The sequence below is a fragment of the Thamnophis elegans genome, chromosome 4 (assembly GCF_009769535.1).
Source record: "Thamnophis elegans isolate rThaEle1 chromosome 4, rThaEle1.pri, whole genome shotgun sequence".
NCBI lineage: Eukaryota > Metazoa > Chordata > Lepidosauria > Squamata > Colubridae > Thamnophis > Thamnophis elegans.
In genome coordinates this window covers 21,019,408-21,042,904 of record NC_045544.1, presented here as the reverse complement: position 1 = coordinate 21,042,904, position 23,497 = coordinate 21,019,408, and the positions used below count along the sequence as shown (strand labels likewise).

General features: G+C 38.9%; 1 protein-coding gene across 1 annotated transcript in view; it reads left to right on the top strand.

The window, feature by feature from the left end:
- The window catches only part of BACH2 (BTB domain and CNC homolog 2), a 201,838-nt gene that overhangs the window by 148,315 nt on the left and 30,026 nt on the right, over positions 1–23,497 (top strand). Inside the window, exon 3 of the mRNA XM_032217059.1 lies at positions 2,834–3,088. Within this exon, the coding sequence (XP_032072950.1) occupies positions 2,846–3,088 (243 nt within the window). The 5' untranslated portion in view covers positions 2,834–2,845. The remainder of the gene's footprint in view (positions 1–2,833; positions 3,089–23,497) is intronic.

Here is a 23,497-nt window from a genome sequence, read left to right as displayed (position 1 = left end):
ACTGCCAACCTTTCTGATCGACAAGCTCAGCGTCTTAGCCACTGAACCATTAGAATGCAGTACTGCAGGCTAATTCTGCTGACTGCCAGCTGATTGCAAATTGGAAGTTCAAATCTCACCAGACTCAAGGTTGACTTAGCCTTCCATCCTTCCGAGGTGGGTAAAATGAGGACCCAGATTGTTGGGGGCAATAGGTTGACTCTGTAAACAGCTTAGAGAGGTCTGTAAAGCGCTGTGAAGTGGTATATAAGTCTAAGTGCTATTGCTACAAGTAGAAGACCTTGTTATTACCAAGCCAAATTACTGTTACCCACATTTGTCTTTCGTTTCACAAGTGTCTGTCTGACTTAACTAAATTTCATTCAAATACCTTCCATGCATTTTTCTAACCTAATAAGGTAGTTTTGAATGTTGTTTTCTGTTTGCTACCCCACCCAGTTTAATATCTGCAAATTTGAAACGCATTCCCTGCACTTCTTTATCAAAGCCTTCTCCTCCTCCTCTTCCCATGTCGCTAGCCTTCCAGTATTACCTTTATTTCCATGAATGGGCTTGGCCCTAAATAATTTCTTTGAAAATAAAAATGATGAATGGCTTCAGCCTGATGCTTTCCAATTTCCTGGTAAAAAGACAAAGCTAAGCAGGGAGTTTGGAGTTTTTTGAAGGAAGGAATACAATTAGAAGAAGTGTCAGTTGCATTTTGTTAAGGCAGCATTTGTAACTGATTATTCATTTTATGGTAGTCATCTTGCAAATAGGGAAGCTTCCCTGTATCAATCATTATCAGTCATTTTGCCAGGGTGCAGAGAATAAAACAGTCACAAGGATGATGCAATAGTTTTAAATAGTCTTTCTCCATTTTTTTAAAAAATAGGACCTATTTTAATACTATTGTAAAATAAGAGAACAGAGCTATAACAGTAAAACAAATAAGCCTGTTTTTTTCCAGGCTGTGTCCAATTAATATTGTTTTTTTAATCTAAGCAAATGGTAGTTTCCCTAAGTTTCAATTAGGCTAATATCTTTGACCTAGTTGGTTTCAGTTTCATAAAGACCTTTCCAAATAATTCATGATCTGTTCCATTTATCTGCCTAATGTTTCTTTGAGGAAAATCATCTAGCCTTTTTAATATTATTTTATATAGACAAAGTGCAGTAACACAATCAAGAACACAGTTGTGCTTCACAGATGTCTGCAGCAAACTGAGATTTTATTGTACGAAATGATGTGATAAAAGCTCTAGCTCTGGTGTGTGTGCATGCAGTGTCACAAAGGGAGGAGATTGTATCATGGCATTGCAATGTGCATTTATTCACTCTCTGGCAGATGCCCGTTTTTTTAAAGTAGCATATTACTACATGATGTACCTCAATAATTCTTATGCTATATTTCTTTTGTAAAGCTTTTAAATGTTATATATATTTGCCACACTACAGTCTTGTCTCCGTCTTAAGATATATCTCCTATCATTTTGTTCTTTTGTCAGTATCACAGACTTGCTTATAAGTTTATATCCAATGACTGACATTTATTTCTGTTGAAGTACAGGTAGTCCTCAACTTACAATAGTTTGTTTAGTAACCATTCAACGGCACTGAAAAAAGTGAATTATGACCATTGCAGCATCCCCATGGTTACGTGATTTACATTTGGATGCTTGATGCCTGATTCATATTTATGTCTCAGAGTTTGCTACCTTCCAACAAGCAAAGTCAATGGGGAAGCCAGTTTCACTTAACAACCGTGTTACTAATTTAACAATTCAAGTGATACACTTAACAAACGTAGAGAGAAAAGTCGTAAAATGGGGCAAAACTCACTTAACAATGTTCTCACTTAACAACATAAATTCTGGGGTCAATTGCGGTCATAAGTCGAGGATTACCTGTATTTATTTCTATTAAAAGTTCTGCATTTAGAAGTACATTTCAGGTCTACTTCAGCCTAAATATCATAGAATTCCAGGGATGCTTATTTCCATGTAAGTCTGTGTTTCAGTGCAGTGTCCAAATACATTGTTCTGGGCCGGGAAGTTCCTAATTCAACTTTCATCTCCTACAAACTCTCAAGATGTAGTTAGGCAAGCCACTAACCTCAGGCCTCCTCCATTAGCCCCACTGAGTAATTGCAGCTCTACTTTTCAGATTTTATATAAGATAACTGAGATAATCTTCGCAAGCCCTATTTTAGGGTTTTAAGCATAGTTGTATCATAATTCTGTTAGCTTCTGCTATCTGAACCAGTGTAATAAGATGTGAGCAGCTCACGTGTCATTTTTAAGGGGGTAGAATATGTGATTTGAATGTAAAAATCCACAACCAACTTGCCCTTGAAATTGGAGACCTACAGTAATGTTGAGAATTTCAACCACAGTTTCCTGTAATGCTAAGCGCCAGTAATTTCTAAAATACCAGAAAACGATAAGTTCAATATTCTTGTTTTACAAAGATTTTATCCTGTCCCCTTTTTCTGCAGGCAGCTTATACTATTAAACCAGTGTTTAATAATAGCCTTCAACATTTCTTAAAAATCCATCCCTCTCATTCAGCATTGCGGAGAAGAAAAAAACCAGCTAAGTGGGTTGAGTAAAAAGCCTATAATGCAATTGTCTTTCCAGAGAGAGAGAGAGAGATTTCTTGAATTCTTTGTGGTAACGAAGAATTAAAATGCTGATCAACAATTCTGCAGAGAGCTGGCTCAACTATGCAGGGTGCAGAAATCATGATGTAATCTTCCTTTTTATTTTTTTTATTTTTTTTTATTTTTGCAAGCACTGTAATAACTCACTTTGGCCCTCTATCTCTCCCTTATTGTTTGTTGCTTCTATTTTAGGGTGTGAACGGAATGTCTGTGGATGAGAAGACTGAATCCCCCATGTATGTGTATGAGTCAACAGTCCATTGTACCAATATCCTCCTATGCCTCAATGACCAACGGAAGCAGGATATTCTCTGTGACGTGACTTTGATTGTGGAGGGCAAAGAATTCCGAGCCCACCGAGCTGTGCTGGCTGCATGCAGCGAATACTTCTTGCAGGTGTTAGTCGGGCAGACAGAAAATGACCTGGTTGTCAGTCTGCCAGAAGAGGTATAGTATGCCATTTGTTCACTAGTCACTTTAAAAGCAGCCTTTCTTGCTGGGTAGCTAGGAGAGAAAACAAGCTCCTCTCTTTTGTGCCCAACTGCTCAATCATATAAAACCTAAAGGTTTTTAAATATAATTCTTAAAGCTCTGCATGTTGCTCAAATCAGACTCTGCTGGAGGGTGTGTTAATCCTGAGAAGGAGAGTGGGATGCGATGCTGAAACAAGCACCCTCGGGTCTCCAGGGTTAGAGAGCAAAAGCAAAGGAAACAGCCTGCCAGGAGCAAGGAAACATCAAACAAGAAGGAAGGAAGAGGGAAAGCAGGAAGAGGGCCAAGCAGCACAATGGATGGAGTGAATCCTTCGTCCAGCGCTTTAAAAAAATGTAAAAACATGAACACCCTAAGCCAAATTGCTGTGTGCTTTAGGGAAGAAAGCATCTCAAAGCTAAACCAGAAGCAGGATGATTAATTCTGCTTCACTAGTTCAGTTTTCCTTTGAAAGACCTCGGTGAGACTTTCAACACACAAAACAGCCTCCATTTTTACCCTACCAAAGTGCAGGGATCCCTTGGGATGTTTTTGTACCTGGGTGCATTGCTAAAGGAAAAAAAAGGTGGCTTGCTAAGATTTGGAGTTGAAATTGACTATTGTGCAGGTGGGTTGACCGTCAAATGCGCGCTGGACAAAAGTGCGCCGACAAAAACTCGCAGGGAAAAAACCCGCGAGTTCGAAATCGCAATGACGAATGAGCACAGAAGCGCGCCGACAACAGCGCGCCGACAGAAGCGCACTCTAAACCTAACCGTAAAGGTAACCCTAAACCTAACCCTTACCCTAACCCTTACCTTAACCGTAATCACGCTTCTGTCGCCTTTGTGGGCGCGCTGTCGACGTCGCAGTTTTGTCAGCGCGCTGTCGTCAGGCGCGCATTTGTCGGGTCACGGTGCAGGTGTAATTTTCCCAGTGCTTTATAAATTCTGCCTTGAAAAATAATTTCCCAGATTGGACAAGTGGAATTAGGGGAAAGGGGAAACATTTAATAGAAAACATCAAAGAGAACAGTGCACACAGCAAATATTTTTCCAAGTTCAGTACTCTGTCAAGGAAAAGAGTTTGCAAGCCCAGATTTGTCAGGTTAAGAGAGGGTCACTGGGACACTTTTGCTTGGCTATACGTAATTGCATAATACTTGAAAATATTTGAAAGAATGCTTGCTTAAGCTTCTTTGCCTGAAAAGTACATAATGTAAGGTGTCTTTTATATTCTTCCCAATAGGCTTAATGTGTTGACAGATTCAATAATTAAATAGGCCAGGCACACTAAAGATCAGCATGTTATCAAACCCCCAATTAATTAAAAATATTTCTATGACATGAAATACATTGCATCTGATTTCTAAAATTGCAATCTTAATAGGGTGTAACCATATATGTAAATTATGTAAATTTAGTATTATGCATTTGTTCATTTTTATCCAATAATGTACTTTACGTGGAAAAATATATTATGCAATTTGTGTCAGCACAGTCAATTGATACCAAAGGCCTGGAAATACAGCAGGATTTCTTTGCACAAAAAACGCCTAAAGATTCTCCTACCATAACTCCTTTCTACCCTCATTCATGCATTTGCCATAGTATTTTGTAGTTTTTCTAGTTGTTCACTCTGACTCTGACTTAGTTCTCTACCTGCAATAGCTATTATGTTACTATGGGGTCACTTCTTGTCCAATCTGTTGCCCAAAGTCAAAAAGGTCCTCTCTAAGGCTAGAATCAAAGTGGAACATGTTAAGTCATACCAAAACAGGTGAGAGATACTCACTCCAGTTTCCCTAATTACATTTTCTGGATTTTGGCAATATGACCTGGAATAAGAAGGTTGTAATTATTCTATACTTGCTAGTAGTGAAAGTGTAGCCATTTCTCTTTAGAAGACCTAGAAAAGAGGAAATTCAGCAAGGTTTCCAGTGAATTGAGTCTGGAGATAATGTTGGTCTTTTCGTGTTTTTTTTTTAAATTGATAACTGCTTGTTCCTTGTTGTTATTCAGTTAATAATTCCTCTGCTTGGCCTTTTATGATAATTATGGTTAGGAAGTCCTTTTAATTTTTGGTGACTTCAAAATATTTTGATCAGAGCTCCTTTCAATTTTAGACAATAAAACTGGATTTGTGAGATTTGTACTTTTTCATATCCCTTTGTCACCTTAAACAAATCACAAAGTGCTCATCAGAAGTATCACTACTAGCAAAGTTGTGTCTCCTTTAAGTTGATAAAGGTGATCTCAGTCAGATTTAACTCCTTGCCATTTCTTGACAAGATTTATTGTCTTAGCTGCAGAATAAAACTGAAGGTCATAAGATTATTGTAATACAGAAGTGATAAGAAATATTAAATGCATTAATCCTTTAGGACATGCAATAAATTAACATTTTATGCTAGTCTTGCTAGTTGGATGCAGACCCAATTAGGCATATAAAATACAATTATTCTATAGAGCCCTATTTAATTCTATGGGAGTTACAAGGTAGATAAGATTGCAATCTAAGTCTCTTATAAGACCCTAATCTTGTGTATTAAAAATACATGGTATGCATCTTGGTCTGTTTCCTTTTCCTTAAAAAAATAGACTCATGATTTTACAGTACATGGAAAAGGAGGAATGGTTTTCTAAATGCATGCTGAAATTGGGCCCTGTTAAATTCAAATCAGTCATTTTCTAAGAAAGATTAAAATTATAGTCTTGGTTTGATCTCTGTTCCTTTTCATTTTTCTATATTTATGTGTGGAACCTATTCCTTTTGGCAAGACATTCTAATTAATCTTTTCATTCATGATAAGAATTAAAATAGCAATTGGGAATATTTTTCACTTCCCATCTAGATTACCAGAGAGGGGAAAAAATGTGATAGAAAGACATGCATGGCTGTATGCCAAGGATATAGTAGGTCATGCCAATATTAGTTGGCAGCCAGCCATTATCTAATTAACGTGGCTTCATCGCTATAAGTAATAATTCTTAGGAAATGATTGAGTCATTTGCAGTGCAATGGTACTTTTACTTTAGAAATAATCAGTACTGTTTATAGTGGTGTCTGAGTCATTGGATTGCCTTCCCTTTGCCAATTAAAGCAAAGCTGCATTAGTCATAGTGAGTTGAAAGCTGAGAGGAAGGAGATAACACTGGGTTCATTTTCGCCTGCTCTTGACAGAGTCAGACAAAAGGAATTAGCTCTGTTGCAAGTAATAGTCTTGGGTCATTCAGGTACAAGCTAATAAACCACTGTCCACATAAAAGTGGTTCATTAGCAAAGGAGCAGAAATGAAGTGCTCTCAGGCTGAAAGAAGGCAGGCATTCTTGTCTTCAGAAGGTGAAGAAGAAACGACCTGCTAATTAATTAGAGGACTATGGTTACCAAGCACAGTTCTAGAAGGGAATTATGATGCCTAAGAACGAAGTGACATAAGTCATCCCAAGATGTTACCATTTGTTTATATAAAATAGCACTAGCACTTAGACTTATATATGCTTCATAGTGCTTTACAGTTCTCTCTAAGCGGTTTACAGAGTCAGCATATTGCCCCAACAATCTCTGCCTTCATTGTACCATTGGAAGGATGGAAGGATGAATCAACCTTGAGCCAGTAAGAACTGGCAGTCAGCAGAATTAGCCTGCAATACTGCATTCTAACCACTGTGCTCTTCTTTATGCTTTACATTATAGCCTACCACATGCTGGGGAGCCCTTCCTCATGTCTATTTCAAAAGTTGCACCCATCTCAACCCAAAAGACCAGCTGCTTGACAATCCCTTTCTCTCCCAATTTGCCCCTGTGTCAAGACAAAGCACTATTGTATACTTACCTCCCATGTTGACTTTTATTGCAAAAAAATGCAGATTAGAGCCACAGATGGTAAGGTTGACCAGGTGTTGGGGGAGAAGGTCCAGATTGCATTTAAGGCAGGTGTAGGATGACAAGAAAGCCAAATAATTGTTTGCATAGTAAAGCTTGATCTTGTTGGTGAATTAATATTGCTGTTAAGTGTCAATGCTGCTATTAAGGACTAACTAATAATCTATAGCCCAAGTGATAGATGGGTCAGGGTTTTGGCTCGGATTTCATTGTTGTCCAGCATTTTTTATAAAAAGTTTAGGTAGAGAAATTGAAGGGATACTCCTGAAGTTTTAGAGACTTTTTCATGTGCACGTACAAGTAACCCTTGACTTAGAATAATTCATTTAGTGCAAGGGTGTCAACCTCAAGGCCTGTGAGGTGCTTAGATCTGGCCCACAGGGCCGCCCTGGAAATAGCAAAGGACTGACCCACAGTGCCTCTGCCAAAGAAAATGGAGCTCGGGAGGGCCACAGGGGGCCCTCCCAAGCTCTGTTTTCACTGGCAGAGGGTTGCAAGAGGCTGTCGCAGTCAAAAACAGAGCTCTGTTTTCGCTTGCAGAGCACTCGGGCCATCACAGGTACCCCCAGCACGACTGACGTAGAGCTGGCACACCCACCTCATCAAGTCAAACACAACCCTGATGCGGCCCTTAATGAAATAGAGTTTGACGCCGCTGATTTAGTGGCTGTTTAAAGTTCAACGGCACTGAAAAACTGACTTATGACTGTTTTTCATACTTGTAGCTGTTGCAGTATCCCCATGGTCATATGATCAGAATTCAATTGTTTGGCAACTGCATCCTATTCAGGGACGTGCAGTCACTAGAGGAAGGGAAGGCGTGGCCTCACCAGTCATGAGGAAAAGGAAAGAATTTTAAAGAATTTTTTTAAAACAATTAAAGCCAAGGTAGTTGCTACCAGATTCACAGTGACTTGGAACAGTGCTTAGTGTTAACTATAGGAGGAGGCCAGAGAAATAGGGACCTCCTGTGCATAAGCAATTTTTCACCTTTTAAGAGTTAAGCAAGGGTTAACAAGCAAGAAATTTCTTATGCAAAGGAGGCACGTGTTCTCTCGCCTCCTGTAGAGGGCATTTTTAGAGGCTTTTTAGAGTTCTCTGGGAGCAACTAGCTCAGTCTGACTCAGAGCTCTGGCCTTTCATGAGGGCAGGGCAGGCAGAAGCAGAGTTGAAATCATCTCTGAAACAGCTGGAAAAGGTGCATGTGTGGGGAAGGGGGAGGAATTTAAAAAGTTTGATCGGAAAGCAGCAGGGGAAGTGGGGGTATGGCAGAGAAGCTGCTTTCAAGCCTTTGGAAAATATATCCAATCCAACTTCTGCGTTTGTGTTTGTTTGAGAGTGAATGAGTGAGAGAGGGATCCAATTTCTCTGTGTGCGTGTGTCTGTTTGAGAGAGGGGGGAGGGAGGGAGAGAGGGGGGAAGGAGGGGGAGGGAGAAGAAAAAAAATGGGAAAACTTATTTTGCAAGGGGGGAAAATGCTGTCGCTTTAAATCGGAACTGAGCATGCTTGACTGTGGAATTCTGGGAGTTGAAGTCCACAAGTCTAAAAAGTGCCTCACCAGCCATAAAGCTGACCGCATTTCACTGATCCTATTTATGATGGCTGCAGGGTCCCAGGGTCATGTGATCACTTTTAGTGTCCTGACAAGCAAAGGCAATGGGGAAACCAGATTCACTTAGCAATTATGTTATTAATTTAACAACTGCAGGGATTCACTTAACAACTGTAGTAAGAAAAGTGGTAAAATAGGGCAAAATTTACTTAGCAACATAAATGTTAGGTTCAGTTGTGTTCTTAAGCCAAGGACTAACCTGTATTTATATATGTTTAGATTTATATGCTGCTCTAGTCAACTGACTCTGAGTAGTATACAACTTCCTAATAATTAAGTAACAACTAATTACAACCCACCTATTCAGGCTATTACGATTGTCTGTCTCCTGATGCCCTCCCAAAAAGGCATGTTTTGTGGCTTTCTTCAAGAACAATAAGGGTAATAGTCCAGACATATCTGAAGTAGGCTATAGAAAAGCTGTAACCATTCCCTACTAGATGAGATTATTCAACTCTGCTTAAGAGCTTTATACCAACTCTCAACTTGCTGTATATAAAAGCAAACTATCAGATGAGTTTGGGAGTTTTTGGGGGGTGGGTTGCTCTGCTGAGATTTATTTCAAATCTAACCAAAGATGCTATTTTTTGTAAAATGCAAAGTTTTCTAAAGTCCATTTTGTTCCTAGACTCAAGAAAACTGCTATTATTTCTCCCTCTCTTGATACAGGACTTCACTGTTCCTATGCCAGTTTATAAGCATTGTTTAGGATATATCTATTCCCTAGCCTGCTTCAATTATTGCACAATACGTAATCAGGATTATATGTATTGGGAGAAGCATCTGGTTGCAAAACTGCTGGCATGTCACTATAATTCCTCCTCCTGAATTTAAAATTTCTTGCAAGCTGTAATGGTGAAATAATTGCATACCAGCAGTTTTGCTTCCCTTCCTGGTGCTCAATCAGGGGTTTTTGTTTTGTTTTGTTTTGCAAGTACCCTGATAAATGCATTAAATGTGTGCCAAACGCATACTATACATAAAGCACTATAAAATAAAATTTACTTTCTTTTTGTATTGAGCTGGAGGTTGAGAGAATTTTTATTACTGTAGGATCTGCAGTTATTTGGAGCAGGAAAACTGATTAAATAGCATCCTTTGTGCTCTCCCTGCTAGGCAGATAGAGGAAACCTTAATTGGCTTTTGGTATTCTTTGCTCTGGTGCTTTCAGTTCTACAAAAGTAAAGATGATAACAAATCACTTTCTGACTATATTGTGAAAGATTAAGGCGTGCAAACAGTGTGCGGTGGAAATGCCCATGCCAGATTCCAAATAAACTTGACAATATGGAGAAATGCCCAAATTAAATAAGATAAATCCTATCAGTACTTTTAGGAAGGAAACTCAAGTCATATTAATACAGGATGAATGACACCTGGCTTGACTACAGTAAATGAGAAAAAAGTTCTAGGAGGTTTAGTAAACATCTGCTAATGCAGCTTTAGAGTGTGTCAATAGACACACACAGTCTAGATAATGAGAAATAATAATCCCTACGCAATTGTAGTGTTATTTGCTAACCACTATGTTTTCGCATTTCCAAACTGTCTGCAGTTGAAAACTTTATCCACAAAGGCTCTTCGTGAAATTAAGTACCTTAATTTTCCCTCATTATAGCTTGAAGAGCTTTTTTCAGTCAAAGCAGCATTCCAATAGAGTGAGTTATTTGTTGAATATGAGAATGACACCTGGAAAGCTAAGGCACTTATTCCTTCTCCCTCAAATGCAAGCAAGATCATATCTTTCGAGTGCCTAAAGATAGTGATAATTCCCCTTGAATCTCCCTTAGTCAGTCCTTGCCTAGAGTACTACATCCAGTTATGGTTGCTGAAATTTGAGAAAGATATCAAGCAGCTCAAAATTACCCAACAGTCCATGACACAGATGATGAGAGACCTGGATAAAATTACCTGCTTTGTGGGAAAATTGAATGAGTGGGATATTTTTTAACTTTCGGAAGAAGCAAGAAGCAAAATGACATGTAAAGCAAAGAAAATTGGGACAAAACATCTTACCTACAGATATATGTTGTGAGGCTGAGTGGATAGTGATGCATCCTCGCCTTGGGAGATTAATAAATAAATTCTTCAAAAATGCTAATTGAATTAGAATACATCTGAGGTAAAAATAATAAACTTTTGTGCTGAGTCTTTAGGGGAAAATGAAAATAAAACATCAATATCTTTATATAAACTTACTACATAAATAGAATTATAAACATGAATGTCTATTGGATCAGATCAACAGTGTTTGTATTATAGGATATCTGTTCCATAGTGATCAACCAGATCCATTTTGGAATTTACAGACATGGACAGCTAGAAATCATTGTTACCTAGCACTGGAGCTTAAAATATATTGCTTGTGAGCTAAAAGATATTTAAAACCAATAAAAATAAATAGCTTTTCATAGACTAATTTTTTCCAATTGCCTTTTGAAAAAGTGTAAATTGCTATTCATCACATCTACCGTAATTACAGTGAGTTCCATAATTTGTCTTGTTTAATCAGATCTAAACCATTCCAAGTTTAGTTTAATGATTGACCCTGAGTTCTAACATCATGAGAGACAGAAAAAAAATTAGATTCATACATTCAATGCCATGCCCAATTGAATATACGCCTATTATGTCACATACAGTGCCTTTGTTCCATGCATCATTCTGCACTTCAATTGTATCTGGATGTAGTTCTAGCTTAGGTGTCCACAAATGAGACTGGTAACTCCATCACTTAGGGCTGTGATCTCTAAGCAGAAAATCACATAACCATGACTGACATATGACTTCACTCCCCCTTTGATCATTAAGAAAAACATGTGACTTTGTTTCCACATTCTTCTAAACGCTACTTGTTGAAAGGTGGTTGTGAAGCATACAAATAGTGATCATATACCAGTGAGACATTGGAACAACCATAAATATGCACCCATTGCAGTATGCCCAATGATGATCATGTGACTAGAGATGAGACAGTGGTAAACGTGACAATTCATCGCAAAACTTTTTTTTACATTCATAATTTTGAACAGTCATTAAAGAAGGCAGTCAATAAACAAGTCTACCTGTAAAACATGTCAATATGTTTTATTATCCCTTTTAGTATATTAATTATAAATTAGTGGGATGAATTAATTGCACAGTATGTTATATTTCAAGAGTGTTTGGACTGACATTTTTTAAAGCAAGTCTTAAGAATCGAAGTATATTATTCAGTCAGAGTTGATATTTACTCTTGTTAATGCAGGCTGAAAATCAACTTTCACTAAGATATGCTGAAAAAAAGGTGTTCAGACTTCCTGTGTCTTTTCAATTAAAGCTTCATTTTCTCTGTGAACTGTCATCCAAAGGAGTTTCCCAACCTTTCCAGCTTTGAAGATCAGGGGCATGGGAGAGGAGAGGGGATGGTTTGTTGTGAGTGGCAGGCAAGCACTTGTGCATGCAGCTTCATTTGCACCAACATTGGGGAAGTGCACCTGCCATTCGTGCAAATGGAGCACATGCAGTCACTTCTTGCTTGCTCAAGTGGGCATGCACACGTGCACTTTGCCTGTCACTTCCATGGCCCAGTTTCGAATGGCTCACAGCCCAGTTAGGGACCCATGGTCTGGGAGACACTAACATTCTGCCAAATATAGTTTAGAAAGACTGTCATACTGTGTTTCCCCAAAAATAAGACAGGGTCTTATTTTCTTCCCCCCCCCCCCCCCGAAATAAGCACTTGGCCTTATTTTTGGGGAGGTCTTATTTTTTAGGTGCAGGAGGCAGAAGTGTGGTCACCTTATGGCTGCTGTTATGTTGCAATATTTTCAGGGAGGGCTTATTTTGGGGGAGGGCTTATTTTCAGGGAAACATGATAGAGTATGCTATTAGGAAAAACTACTGGTCATCTGACTTTTACAAGGTTTTAGAAAGAAATGTGAAGAATAAAATGATAATGACCACTCATTACAACAGCTCTAACAACTCATATCTTAATTATCATAAGCACTATTCAACTTAGTAGTAAATGCGGGGAAATGCAAGCAAGAAATTTTAACTCTGTGCTATTGATAGGCTTGCCCTAGCCTTTCCTTCCTAGTTGATTCAAGATTGACCACATCACACAGAGTGAGGCAACTTCTCAAGTTGGAGAGAAGAGATTCTCTTCTCGAGAAAGTTCAGAAAAGTGCAAGAGGACAAATATACATCTCCTAGAATACTCTGCTGTGGTAGTCAACACTGTTTTGTCACTAGGGCTGTAATGAAAATTAACTTGCCAGTTTAGCTTCTGAAGTGTGGAACAATGGGGCATTATCAAGTTTAAGCAATCTATTAGGATAAATGCAGAAGAAACAAAATGCAGCTCAAGTAACCTTAAATTATGCTAAATGACAGGTTTTCCTTTACAAGAGCCATCTTTCTTTCAACGTCTTAATGTTCCTAATATACTTGTCTTAACATTTGTTACTAACTTAATATTTGTTAGTACTAACAAGCCTAATCTTCCCACTCATATCCATTCTTCTTTCCATGCTTCAGCAAGACCCCTTGTGATATAGACAATATAGATCCAGGGCAGAGATATAGCCTCTTTGGGAAAGAGAAATAACAGCTCAATTTCTGTTAACACGTATTAGTGGTCCTTAGGTAAAAAATGCTGTCAATGTGAGAATGCAATCGTAGGAAAAACTACACTTAAGCCGCCAGCTCAACTTAAGCTGCTTTAAGTCAGCTGCTAATTGAATTAAAGCACAATAATTGTCCATAGAACAGCTATGAGTCTTAATTTCAAGGTATTACAAATAACTGGAAGACTGGAAATGTTGGGAAGCAGGGGAAGGCAGAAGGCTAAAAATAAATTAGGAAGTCCTACATACAACACACACACACACACACACACACACACACACACACACACTAAGTATGTTATAAGAACCATATCCTCTTTCTCCATGGAGAGCATTATGTCATTGGCAGTGACTTTCTTGAGTCTCATTTATCTCTATTCTTTAAAATCTTTTTAATTCCAGCTTTGAATCCTGAACATGTGAACTACGATTGTAGAATATAAATACCGTAAAACATGTTTTCCAAAACACCTATATCCGTGTGGCACGCAGAGCCATGTTTGGTGGCACACTATCAGCTGATTTTTCACATTTCCAGAGGACCAGGGGAGGCCATTTTCGGTTGGCCCCTTGGTGCTGTTTTTCATCCTCCCCAGCCTCCGGGGGGGGGGGGTTCCTGAAGCCTGGGGAGGGCAAAAACAGCCTCTCCTGGCCCTCCCGAGGCCAGAAACAGATCATTTCTGAACTTCCATTTGGCCCGTTTGAGGCCCTTTTTCGCCTCCCCAGGCTCCGGAGGCTTTCCTGAAACCTGAAGAGGGCAAAAAATGACCGCAACGGGCCAACCGGAAGTTCAGAAACAATCCGTTTTTGGCTTCCGGGGAGCTGAGGGGGGCATTTTCACCCTCTTTAGGCTTCAGGAAAGCCTCCAGAGCCTGGGGGGGGGGGTTTGCGTGTGCATGTGTGGGGGGGGGGTTGCATGCACATGCATTGTTCGGCAGGGAGATTGGGCATATGTGCATGCGCAATAGCACACACACATGCAATTTTGGCACGCCACAGGTTCACCATCACGGATATAGGTGTTTTGGGAAACATGTTTTACGGTATTTATATTCTACAATCGTAGTTCGCATGTTCAGGATTCAAGGAAAAGGTTCACCATCACTGACCTATATGAACCTATATGAAGGCCATGGTGCAAAGTGGAATTTAGTTAAGGAGGGTGTTTTTTAAAATATGTTAAATTATTATAGGATTTACCCAACAGATTTCTTATGCTTTTCATCTCTCAGTAGTGGGGAATAGAATCATCTATTTTTAACAGTAGTGATCAGAAGAACAAATACACTTGATATTTCCAGAGAGCTGGAAGCCACATGAGTCCTGAGGCCACTGTTCATAGTACGCTGTAGTTACTAGCTATAGCTAGATGCTGATATTACAGACTTAATATAATATAATTCCATCATGTGCCTGCAGCAATTTCTCACTGAGGTCTTCGCCATTTGTTTAACCCACTACTAACTTGACAGGTGCTCATTCTTACTTTTACTTGCCTTCCCCCTTTGCCTTTGGAGAATGGCAGTTTGCCTCCATCAATACTTCAAGTGAAAGCAATAAAACTCAATTCTCTGAAGATGTATATTTTGTTTTGTTCAAAGATTGAATAAGTATGACATACAATGAAAATCCGTAGGGGTTCATGACTGTCAATATTGCAGATTTTGCTGCACAAAAAGAAGTTCAACTTTAGCTTAAAAAAATAAAACAAAACAAATGAAATGCATGGTCTAAAATCCCACTGATGTGATCAGGTGGGCGCAATCTATTCCTCCCGGGATATTTTAGAATTTAATTCCCAATGCCCCCCCCCCAACTTGGACAATAACAAGGGATTATGGGTATCACACTCCGAAACCTTTAGAGCAGCGTTCCCCAACCTTTGTGGCTTGGAAGCCTGGTGGGGGAGGAGAAGGGAACTGGGTCACGTGAGCAGCGGGCTGGCGTGCGTAGCTCAACTTGCACAAGCGGCGGGCCAGTGCATACACACACATGCCACACAGCTCACACAGCCTGGTTCTAAATAAGCCACTGCCCAATAGTGGCCTGGAGGGTTGAGACCCCTGCTCTTGAGGACAGCAAATCCAGATGCTATCACTTTGTGATATCAGATTATTATTGGCTCTGTTTTTCACTTCCTTTCTTACTTTTTGAAGTACAAACTATAGAGAAAGCTGCTTTATGCAAAATTAAATGATTGATTCAGCCAGTTCATTTTGTTGTTGGTTTTTTCTGACAACTACTTTATGAGACTTTTTTGTTTTTGCAGAAGTCTTTACTAGTTTCCTAGACAGTGGCACTGGAGCCTGGCACTTCTTGTATACAAAGCAATTACATTACCTCTCACTTATGGCCTCCTTCAGCTCTCAAAACACAACAATAGTGAAACTCTTTAACAACTTTCCTTTATTACAGAGTATGAGATTATTGATATAAGTAAAACTGCCTTTCCTCCAGCACATCTTTTTGACCAGCAGATCCCTTGCCTTCCTTCGTCTTTTCAGTGGTTCAGAGATGGAATGAGAGAAACTGTTGTTAGATATGAAAATAAAGCATTCCTAAACATGTTTGTGTCCTTATCACAAGCAGTTTCTCTGCCCTGATCCCCACATTTGCTTTTTCAACACTTTTAGTATTGCTATGTGTCATGTGAATTTTTATGATCTGTTGCATGTTGTTTTTCCAGTTCCCTCCCCTGTAATAGTATCACTTTTTCAGGCACAGAGGAATACAAACAAAAACCCAAGAGACCATATTAGCATAAAATGTCCCGGTTCTGTCAGTTTGATTAATCTGTCTCTTTGTCTCCACTCTATATGATAAGTGCTATTAATGGCTGCAACACTTCATATGTCAAAGTCTTTCTTCTTAATGACTTGAAAATGTGGTTTATTTCCCCCTCCCCTTTTTGTATTATTTTTCTCATTTAGCATTCCACTCAAGAACAGATTTATGCTGGGCTCTTTCATTATCTTACTGGTTGCAGCACTCCAGTGATTACGTATAGTGTTGGGGTATGAATAAAGATGTGATCCAGGGGTAGCAGCTGCTGATGCAGGCTGAAAATAGATCTGGTACTCAGCACTCTTCCCAAAGGTCTTTTATTTATTAGTAACAGCCTTGGTGTTAGCTTGGATTATGATTTAGTAAGATATTTTGTTTTTGTTTTTTGAGACCAGTGACTTTGCCCTATCTACTAAGTGTGGTGTGATTTTTTTTTAAAATTGCTCCTGTTTTGTACCAAAGAAGTGGCTTCAACTAGCACAGTTGTAATACCACCCTGATCAAATGATCTGGCCCACTCATGTCTTCTTTCCTTCCATGTAAACAATTTTCCTGTTCCCAGCAGATGTTGGCTAGAGCCTTTTTTAAAGAAGGATCTTGCTAGTATCATTTTTTGTGGTGCTATCTACAGATAGCAATAGGACTTAGATTTATATACCACCTCATAGTGCTTTATAGACCTTTCTAAGTGGTTTACAGGGTCAGCATGTCGCCCCCAACAATCTGGGTCCTCATTTCACCGATCTTGGAAGAATGAAAGGCTAAGTCAACCTTGAGCCAGTCAGGATTGAACTCCTAGCAGTGAGCTGAATTAGCCTGCAATACTGCATTCTAACCACTGCACCATCCCATCTCATGTTGTATATTAATGCTTCCTATATATAGAATCTTTGAATGTTATTGCTATAAAGAAATGCACAGTGCCATAGCTACTTCCATTTCTTTTTCCCCTGCCCCTTCAACATGCTCTTGTCCCTGTTATAATTTTTTTGAAATAACTGCTGGACTCCTTCTGTAGTTCTGGTAAATGTGTTTTGCTGAGATTGGATTAGCTAAGCTAAATTGCCCCCAAAGTGCTCCCATTGAAAACCATTCCTTTGAGTTCTTTATCAGCACTTCTGAAAATATTTCTTCTGCTGGGAGGTTATCCTTGTGCACTTGAGCCTGCCCAATTCCATGGAGTGGGAGATGCCATTAACAGTAGCTTGAGTAGTTTTCAAACATGCAGGAGTGATGTGTGGATCAATGCACCAGCCCTTACTGGAGCACAGAACTATCGCTGAACTCTTAAACATTTAAAGTTTAGTTTTATAGTATTGTCTTTCGCCTGATAAAATATTTTTTATTCAATTTTCACATTCCATTTGCAATCATTTATATACAGGGTATTTACTATAAGAAAAGAAAAAAAAGAAAAGAAAAAAGGGAATAAAACGAACAAGTAAAAAGGAAACACAACTCATCATTCACAACCCCACCTAACCCTTGCATCCTCCATACACCCCATCTACCCCCTCCAACTTTCCTTTCTCCCTCTAACACTCCCCTCCTACTTCCCTTTCCCCTCAAACCTTCCTTCTCCCCTTACTCCCCAGACACCCTCCTTACATTCCCCTTACTCCTTACATTCCCCTTACTCCTTCCTTACTCCTCCCTCTTCCTTCCCTCTACCTCCCTCCTTGGTGTATGCCTTTATTCGAATGTTGTTTGATCTGATAAAAGTAAAATGAACCAAGGAAAATAATAATAATAATAATAATAAAAAAAAATAAAAAAAAAGGACCACCGTATATAAATACATTCTTGTTCTTATTAAGACTATGTTAACACCCCCCCACCCCACCCCCCACAATCCCCATCCCTAATCCTCCCGACTTCCCAGGGCCCACACCTGGCACTACCTTCTATCTAAAATATCTTGTATACATATGAATTAAAAAAATAAAAGTAATATATCAAAAAAAAAAAAAAAAAAAGAAAAAGAAAAGCAGAGAAAGAAAAAAAAAGGGAAAAAAAGAAAAGAGAAAAGAGAAAAAAGAAAAAAAAAGAAACCACTCTTTGTGTTGATCTCAGCCCCCCATCTTTATCTATGCTTAAATAGTATAAATCATTCTATCTATATTTTATTCTCATCTCTTACTTCTTTGCTATTTACCCCGACCTTCTGTAGGCTCTCCCGTTCCCTTCCTAAACCTCATGATCCCTTCCAATAAGATTTAAGCAACGTGGTTCATGCCATATATTCAAATATAACTTTACAGACAAGTAATCAAACTTTCCCTTCTAGTAAAATTTAAACAACGTAAATGATCTTTCTTTACCCCTTTTTCAGACAGTAATTCAAAATAATCTAACCAGATTTCCCCTTCTTAGTAAAGTTAAGCAGCGTAGATCAGATATTACTTTACACAGGAATCAATTTCTATCTTAAGATAATTCCAACCGACTTCCCCTTCTAATAGGATTTAAATAACTTAGTTCATTCCACATGTATTTTACCCTCATCCCCCACTTGTCTGATATTTACCACTATCAAATTTATACTACCATTTGTTTAAAATATAACTCAGAGCGATTTGTAGCATGAATCATTCCACATATTCCAATAATACTTTCAGCAAGAATCAGTTAACCTTCTATTTTAAGGTAGTCGCTTCTAGCAAAGTTTAAACAACATAAATCATTCCGCATTCTTTTTACAGTTATCTTAAAATAATCCCAAGCGGCTTCCTATTCTAATAAGCTTTAAACAACGTAAATTTTGCCCTCTTCCCTTGCTTGTCTGATATTTACCACAAATAACGTAGTTCATTCCACATGCATTTTACCCTCATCTCTTGCTTGTCTAATATTTACCACTATCAAATTTATACTAACGTTTATTTGAAAAGTAACTCAGAACTATTACAACCAACTTTCCCTTCAAATAAAAGTTAAATAGCATGGATCATATTCAAATAATACTTTCAGCAAGAGTCAGTTAACCTTCTATTTTAAAATAGTCCCATCTAACAAAGTTTAAACAACATAGATCATTCCGGATTCTTTTAACCACTATCAAATTTATGCTAACGTTACTTTAGAATCTAGCTCAAAGTAGTTTCACCCAGCTTTCCCTTCTGATAAAAATTAGTCCACTTTTTCTACCGGAGAGAGGTCTCAAACCCCCATTCAGTCCTCAACTTTAGGAAGTCTTTTGAAGTATCTAAATTCTCGATCTGCGTTCTTCTGCTTCTCCGAGGGAGGAGGGGCTGCCCCCTCCATCTTGCAGCCGCATGGCCAGCCGTTTGCTTTCTCCTTCCGCTTGTCTCTCCTCTCTTCCAAGCGCGTCAGGAAGTCCCACCTTCAGAATCCTAGAATAGAAATCTTGAGCCTCCGAAACAGAGTTAAGACGAAATCTTTGATTCTCAAATGTAACCGTGATGCCGGCAGGGGCCTCCCATCTGTATCGAATCTGTTGACTCCTAAGCTCTTTAGTTAAAAAAGTATATTCCCTTCTTGCTTTCAACATGTGGAAAGGTATATCTTTGAAGACAATCACGTCTTGGTCATCAACTCGGAGACTGTTATTATAAAACTTTTGCACAATCGCGTTTCTAGATTCTTTTGTAGAGAAATGTATAATTATGTCCCTCGGGAGCTGTCGCTGTTCCGCTATCAATGAGTTCTGGCGATAGATTTTCCGAATCTGCCAATCAAAGTTAAGTCCCGGGCTTCCCAGCGCATGGCTGAAGGCTTCAGCAAAGGTCTGTTTCAAATTCTCTTGTTCCTTTTCACGAAATCCTCTGACTCTTATTGAAAATGCCTTTCTATCAAAATTTAGCATCATAAGCTGTTCTTCGTTATTTCTAATTTTTTCTTGTAAAATTTGAATATTGGTAGTCAAATTAAAATTAGCCTTCTCCAGACTTTCCAATTTGTTCTCTATTTCAGCAGAGTAATCTGACAGGGCAGACACGGCTGCAAACGTATTCGCCTTCATTTGATTAACTTTAGATTTTAGATCATCATAAAGTTGCAATACAAATTCCTTAAGTTCTTGCTTAAAGGCATTAAAGATTTTAAAGAGATATTCCTGTGTTAAAACTTCTCCAGTAGAGGGCGTAGGAGACAAAGGGTGTGTTTCCAATAAAGATTCTTTACATTCTTTAGACACATTTGTAGCAAGACGCTTCTTTGACTTGGGTGGCATAATAAATAAGCAAGTAAGCAGAGCTTCGCTCCCCTCTATTTCCAAAGAAGAAGAGTTTATTTTGTTAAGGAGCGGTCTGCAAGAAGATAACACCGGCTGAGTACATCAATCATCCACGGAGAGAAATCGCCATTTTAAGGTCTATTTAGACAAAGAAGTCTCTAAGACGAATGGTGCTGGTATTTACGATAGTAATAAAAGCATAAATCTCACAGGGGTGGGACCCGCCCGTATCAATTCTAGCTTGAGAAAACTTTGTTTTGTCCTGGGGGGGGCTAGCCTGTCTGGGGCTGCCAAAAAAAAAAGGCAGCTGAGAAGAAATGGCTGGAGATAAACGCTCCGCTTCGGCTGAATCTAATCTCTTTCCACAGCCAAAAAAGAAAAAAGGCTGTGGCTTACGAATAGACCCTAGCCTACGGAGCTACCTCCCTGCCCCTTTCTTAGCCAAAAAGGGGTGCTATCTATGATCTTAATTAGATATACAGACCAGATCTCTGAGGGGCTCGGTGGAGCCCTCCTCGGCAACAGGCCACGCCCCCAGGAAGTCCCCAGTATTGTCTTTCGCATAGTGATGAAGGTTATAATGAAATCACACACTCACACACACACACACACACACACACACACACAAAATAGGAAAGATGGAAATAAATGTTTGCAATTTCTAAAATCTGCCTATTTTGGCCTTTTAAAAAAAAGATTTCCCTAGGTTTAAGGGAAATTCTTAGCTTCTACTTCACAGGCAGATCTCGGTGAAATCACTGTGCTAGATAAAATTATATATAATTCTAGAGTTTTCTGTATTTGCATTAAGAATACATAGTCTTTCTAATAGAAATATACTTCCAATGCATTTTAGCATTCTAAAATTAGAAATATTTACAGTGGTGACATAGTTACTTCCCAAATGGAATAAAATTGCAAGCCACCGAGCTGAAGCTGAATCTAAGTACAGTATAACTCTGGAACAATGACTCTTCAGAATGAGCTATATTTGACCTACTTATGCTGTCAAAGAGATTGAAGTAAGGGGAGTAAAAAGAAAGAAAGAAAAGAAAGAAAGCCACACAGATTGTAAAAGATTCAGTGGCTTTCTGTGCAGAAAATGCAACAGTGAGGTTTCTGACTTGTGTCCTAATTCATAGTAAAATATTTGTATATCAGCCTGGATGAAGAAAATTGTCTATTTTGGCTTTATTTCTCAGACTATATCATGGTCTTTTATAAGCATGCAGTGAGATTCGAGAGAGAGGTACAAAAACTGTAGAAAAAGAAACAATGGCAAACAAAGATAGAGCAGTGGAGAATTTACTGGCTTAAATAAGAGGAAATTGAAGGAACTGAGAAACAATAGAGCAAATGGTAGAAAAGAAACATTCAAGAAGAAAAATGCTAAGTCAGCTCCGCATACATTTTGCTGGTTTCAATAGTCCTGCTGGTATAGAGAACTTTTGTTCTGTAGTGCCTTGTACTGTCTTGATGTTGAGTGGTTCTGGTTAAGAGTGATTTCTCTGAAGCATGGCACTTATAGATTTTTAGGAATATTTAAGAGAGAACATTCTTTTACTCTTCTGATTTTTCTGGAACCGAATAGCAAGGGGAAAATAGCCAAAGAATGCCTTTATTTTGATAGGCTAGAGCAAGGGTGTAAAATTCAAGGCCCGCGGGCCAGATCTGGCCTGCAGGGTGCTTACATCTGGCCCACAGGGCCATCCTGGAAATAGCAATAGACCAGCCTATGGTACCTCTGCTACAGGGGTGGGTTCCTGCCAGTTCTAATCTGGAACCGGTTCTAAATGGCACTGTAGATTTGTGGAACCTCTTCTATAGAAGAGGTTCCACAAATCTACAGTGCCATTTAGAACCGGTTCTAGGTCCCTCCCCCTGTCTGTCCGCACATCAAGTTGAAGAAAGAGAGGAGGAATTCTGGGAGTTGAAGTCCACAAGTCTTAAAGCTGTCAAGTTTGAACACCTCTGGGGTTTTTTTTCCTAAAGGGTTAGGGGTGCAAGGGTCTTGTAACTTGACAGCTTTAAGACTTAAACACTTCAGTGCCAGAGTTCCTGAGCCAACATTTTGGTTGCTAAGCGTTGTTAAGTGAGTTTCACCACATTTTACAAGTTGGCCACACCCACCCAATCACATGGCTGGCAAGCCACTCCCACCCAATCACGTGGCTAGCAAGCCACTCCCACAAAGCAGGCCATACCTACAAAGAGGTTCTAAAACTGAGAGGGACAACGAGGTTCCTCTGGAGGACAAGGGTTTGGCCCTCTTTCTGATCTCGCGTTCCTCCACTGGAGACAACAGATTCCCACCCAGGCCACCACAAGCTGATCACGCCCACCCCGGACACATACCCTCCTCCCGAGGTCAAACACAACCCAGATGTGGCCCTCAATGAAATCGAGTTTGACACCCCTGGCCTTGTTGATTTGGAAGCACCTCGTTTTTAAAAATGTATTTATTTATTTATTTAATGTATATGTCACTATCCAAAACAGTTCAAAGTTGCTTTCCCTTCAGGTTTGTAATCAGTGTAAAATAGCCCAATTTTCCTGTGAACACATCCTAAACCCATTGTATCTCAATTTGCCATTAAACATCAGCTGTTTAGAGTTTGATTTATTTTCCTTTTCAGAATCAGTTCAGTTATAAATACACCATGACTCATATTATTTGTTTTAAAAAGGCAAACATCTAAATAAAATTTAAATGAACCAAGTTGCTTCATAATCCATGATTCAAGAGCCACATACATTTTGCTGCTTCTGCAGGCATGTCCCTAAGATATTCTCCTATGCAATGGATTTTATGAACAAAGAATATTAAGTGTCACAAGGTTGATTAAAGCTATGCGAGAAGATAAAAATTAACTTTAATTACCGAGCTTTGTGTAGCTATTAGAATCCTCCCAAGTACTTAAAAATGAAGTCAACTTATCCTAACATTTATTCCAGCTTACATGTTTGATTTATGTGCACTACTTTAGAATTATTGCTTGAAAACATACTTGTTAAATTTTTAGTCTTTTCCTGATTCTTTTTCATATCTGAAAGGCAGAAACAAAAAGAATAAAGCTTTCTCAGACGTAAATAGCAAGATGATAAATTATGTTCATAAAAACAAGCGTCAATTTTTCCTAGAGGTGCCTAGGAAAAAAAGATACTCACTTAAGAGAGGAGCTAGCTATCTGCCAAAAAGCAGGGAAAATTAACCAAAAAGGCTTTGATTATAGAAAATAGAGAAGGATACTCACCAAGTCAAATGTCTGTACTCTATGTGAATTAGAACTAAATAGTT